The sequence below is a fragment of the Helianthus annuus genome, chromosome 10 (assembly GCF_002127325.2).
Source record: "Helianthus annuus cultivar XRQ/B chromosome 10, HanXRQr2.0-SUNRISE, whole genome shotgun sequence".
NCBI classification, from domain to species: domain Eukaryota; kingdom Viridiplantae; phylum Streptophyta; class Magnoliopsida; order Asterales; family Asteraceae; genus Helianthus; species Helianthus annuus.
Window position 1 is genome coordinate 130988979 of NC_035442.2, and position 4150 is coordinate 130993128.

Consider the following 4150-nt stretch of genomic DNA (forward strand, 5'->3'; position numbering starts at 1 on the left):
ACTACAGAGACCATATGTGTAAATTAGCATCAACTTTAAAAGTGGACGCCATGGTTCCAGCGTCACCATGGTAATGAGGAGGAAGAAGGGTTCAGGTGGAGCCCACAATCATTTCAACCAATACAAATTTTTTTTTTTACTTTTGTTTATAAGGGAGCTTTATCCCACACCGTGCAAGTTAAGGGAAGTCGTTATAAAGGCCCCCCCCCCCTCGCGGCTAATGGGATCCTACGTGTTGCTGACGTGTCTTGATAAAGCCCCTAGGGGCTCCATCCCACACCTTCCAACTTAATATATAAGGTTGTTTCTTTAACCTGATATTAATAAAATATATATGATATTGAAAACCTAAATTAACCCGATATTATTAAAATATATATGATATTGAAAACCTAAAAAGTATCCATGAATACAATAAAATAGTTACTTGTGATACAAATGTTAAATTTATTATTATTAAACTCTAGGACTAAAAAGTTGATATACTAATATAGTAACGGAAAACATGGATTTGACACTACAACTTTTGTCTCATTTTATTTTTCCCACCATATGCTTGCCGGCAGATCGACGATGATTTTTGTGATTTCAGGCAGAGCTGAGAAGATGTTGGACAACTCTTCAGGCAGTTGTCCCCTAAACTTCCAGTAACAGACGATCTCCCGGAGAAAAACTCCTTCGGCGGCATTCCGTTCAAGTAGTTTCCGTCAAGAAACAACCTACTCAATGTCGTCGTTCGGCTGTACTCCTCTGGGATCGGTCCTTGTAGCTTGTTGTATCGGAGCGACAGCGACGACAACATAGGGTACTTCGTGAAGTTTGCGGATAAGTAACCACTGATTTTGTTGTATCCGGCGTCGATGGCCACCAGGTCGCTGTCGATTGGTTTTAAGATTTCGATACCTGTGTATTCGTTTAAAAAGAAGTTATAGATTAGGGTATCAACAAGAGCAGTTTCTCTATCTTATAATAGTGAAAAAAAATTACCGAGTACTATAAAAAAGAAGTTATATATAGATTAGAGTATCAGCGAGAGGAGTTTCTCTATCTTATAATAGTGAACAAAAAAGAATTACCGAGTACTATAAAAAAAGTTATAGATTAGGGTATCAGCGAGAGCAGTTTCTCTATCTTATAATAGTGAAAAACAAAAAGAATTGAGTACTATAATAGTGAAAAAAAGAATTATTAAGTACATTTGTATGTATATAATTGAGAACCCGTTGAAAATAAATTTATCGATTTTTTGAGAAGGGTATCTAGCGAGAGCAGTCTCACTATGAGTTTGTCTTGTGACGTGTAAAAAAAGTTATTTTAGTGGGTACGTATGTTTGTATTCATAAATCCGTTAACAATACTTTTTAGATTTTTTGAGCAGGGGTATTAGCGGAAACAACCTTTCTGTCTATCTTGTGACAAATAAAAAAAAATTATTTTGCTAGGTACGTTTGTTTGTAAATACCAGTGAACCCATTATCGGCGAGATTGACTTGCTGGAGGGCCGGTTGGAGGAAGAACCAGCCAGGAATTATTCCAGTAAGCGAATTATCACTGAGTTCGACAACTTCCAGCTGAGTCAACTCATTAAACGATGTTTTTGGCATGTCTCCAGAAAGACGATTAGCTTTAACTGCAAATTCTACTAGGTTTCGCCCGAGCTTAGGTAAGGGTCCAGTAAATTTGTTGAAACTGAGATCAAGCCGAGTTAAAGTGAGCAAACTCGACGTGTCCGGCAACGACCCAGACAGAAAATTATGAGAAATATCTAGGGTTTCAATAGCTTTGAGGTTAGAAATGACAGGTGGGATGGTGCCGGAGAATGAGTTGGATTGGAGAATGAGTGTTTGGAGGTTTGGGAGGGAGAAGAGGGAAGTGGGGATTGGGCCGGAGAGTTTGTTGTCGGAGAGATCGATTGTGGTGAGTTGGGTGAGTTGGGAAACGAGTGGGGAGAGAGTTCCGGCGTAACCGGCAGGATCGAAGGTGAGTTGGGTGACTCGGTTGGCGGAGCAGGAGAGGCCGCAGAGGAAATGTGTGACGTGAGGGTTGGAGCATGGATCGGAGGTGAAGTTCCAGGAGGCTAAGCAAGAGTAAGAAGGAATGGTGGTGGGATTGATGGCGGATTTTATGGCTTTGAGGGCGGAGACATCGGTGGAGAGTGTGGCCGCGGCTGCGGTGGTGGAGAGGAGGAGGAGGAAGAACAGAGAGACGGTGGCGGCAGCCGCGGCGGTGACGGATGTCATGGTAATCACTGATCAAAGATTGAATGGAGGGAATGATGCAATGCGTTAAGTTAGGGGAGAAAAGAATGGGTTTTATTGGGGAGGTTTTGATACCGACAGTAGTCAACCCCAACAACCACCCCCCCCCCCCCCCTCACACACACACACACCCACACACACTTTTTTTAATTAAATATATATTTTTCTGAATTAAATATCTTTTAATTAAGATGTTAATTACAATACCTAATAACAACGTTTCAAGTTGTTATACTTGTATCGAACGTGTTTATAAAGTCTTGGTATACTTTAATCCTCCTCAATTTCATATAGGTATATAGGTGTCATATTACTTATTTTCCCCCATTTTACTCTATTTTATCTTAAAGAAATATTTTAATTCTGTTAACTCCATCTAACACTATTATTAGTGGTTTTGGGTTAAAAAGGAAAAAACAAAAAAACTATCTTTTAACATTCCTTTTAACATGTTAACAAGTAATTCCTTTAACCCACCTTAACACGAGTATGCAGTGGTGTGCTACGCTTGTTAACATGTCATATCACCTTTATTACCCTAGGTGTTAGGGTACACCCCAACGCTTAAAGATGTTGTACTTGTTTTGGTTGAGTTAAATGAGTCGTGCTATATAGTGATTACAATTCAAATAGTCCGCAAAGATTACACTCTTCAGCCTAACACGATTGTCGTTCCCAATTAAAAATATTGTAAACAAGAAACGCACGTAGACAAACGTTAACTAACCGCAAGAACACCTAAGGTTTATAACTAGATTTTTGTTGTGATTCTGTGGCCTATTTGATAACTTAAAAGTTAAAACTCTGAAATATATAAAATTTTTTTAATGATTTAAATAAGAAAATTATAAAATACTAAACTACTAAAATGACAGTTCGAATATTTAATACATAACTAATCTGCAACTAGGAGGAGTGTGTGGAGTTGGGATTTCTTAAAATAAAGGGATGTTGCAAAAAGTTGGTGAACCTCTTTGCTATCAATAGGAATACCTCAATAGAAAATACTTTTCAAATGTTAATTTGCTAAAAAAAGAGTTCTAAATAAAACTTATTTTAAACAATTTATAGAGAAAAATGTCCGGATAGTTCCTGTAGTTTATTCATTTTCTACCTTTAATCCATAACTTTCTAAAATTACACCTATAGTTCTGTTAGGGCTGGATTTTTACAATACATGATCCTCACATGTGATCCTAACCAGTGATCCTTGTTTCTTTGACAGATAGTGATCCTCAGCGAAGTTCCAGGATCAGGATCACGGACCATCATAGGATCCTCATACTAACAGTTGCTTTCGTTGAATTTAATGTTGTTTTGCAGGACATCTAGCAGGATCCGCTCTTAAGCATCACAATTAAAGGACACGTCTTTACAACTATGGCATGTGCTTAATCGGAGATGGACGTTGTGAAGGATATGGAAACATGGCATGATTTAAGGGCGATAATTTAGGCTAGATTTACTTTTATTTCTAAAGGGGTAATGAGCTGATTATTAGTCTTTTTACCTAAAATAGGTCACCTACACTTGTATATATAACACTCTTCCTCATTCGGAAGAACACACGACACAACTTTCACACGCTTAGACACTCGAAACTATAGTGATCCTTGTACTCAGCTCATTATCATCCAAAGTTGTAACTATTTTTCTTATATTGAAGTTTGGTGATCGGTAGTTGCCATCACCCGAGGTTTTTTATGCCGGAGATCATACATTGATCAAGGGCTTTTTCCTCGTATAAATCATTGTGTCTTTGCATATTTCACATTGAAGTGATCCTTTACTTTTTCTACAAACCAAGCATCATACCCCATTTACATAAAGTTTGGTTGCATTATCCTTGTGTGATTTTTGACCAAAACAAGTTCCCAATTTTTTTGAATTTC

The 4150-nt window shown here is 37.9% G+C and overlaps 1 protein-coding gene across 1 annotated transcript; it reads right to left on the reverse strand.

Moving 5' to 3' along the window:
* Positions 1 to 382: 382 nt before the first annotated feature.
* Positions 383 to 2272, reverse strand: LOC110885623 (LRR receptor-like serine/threonine-protein kinase RCH1). Its single transcript, XM_022133321.2, has 2 exons — positions 1463 to 2272; positions 383 to 903 (listed from the first exon to the last, which is right to left on the reverse strand). Exons 1-2 carry the CDS (start codon positions 2238 to 2240, stop codon positions 518 to 520), a joined length of 1164 nt encoding a protein of 387 aa, XP_021989013.1. The 5' UTR covers positions 2241 to 2272; the 3' UTR covers positions 383 to 517.
* Positions 2273 to 4150: the final 1878 nt, after the last annotated feature.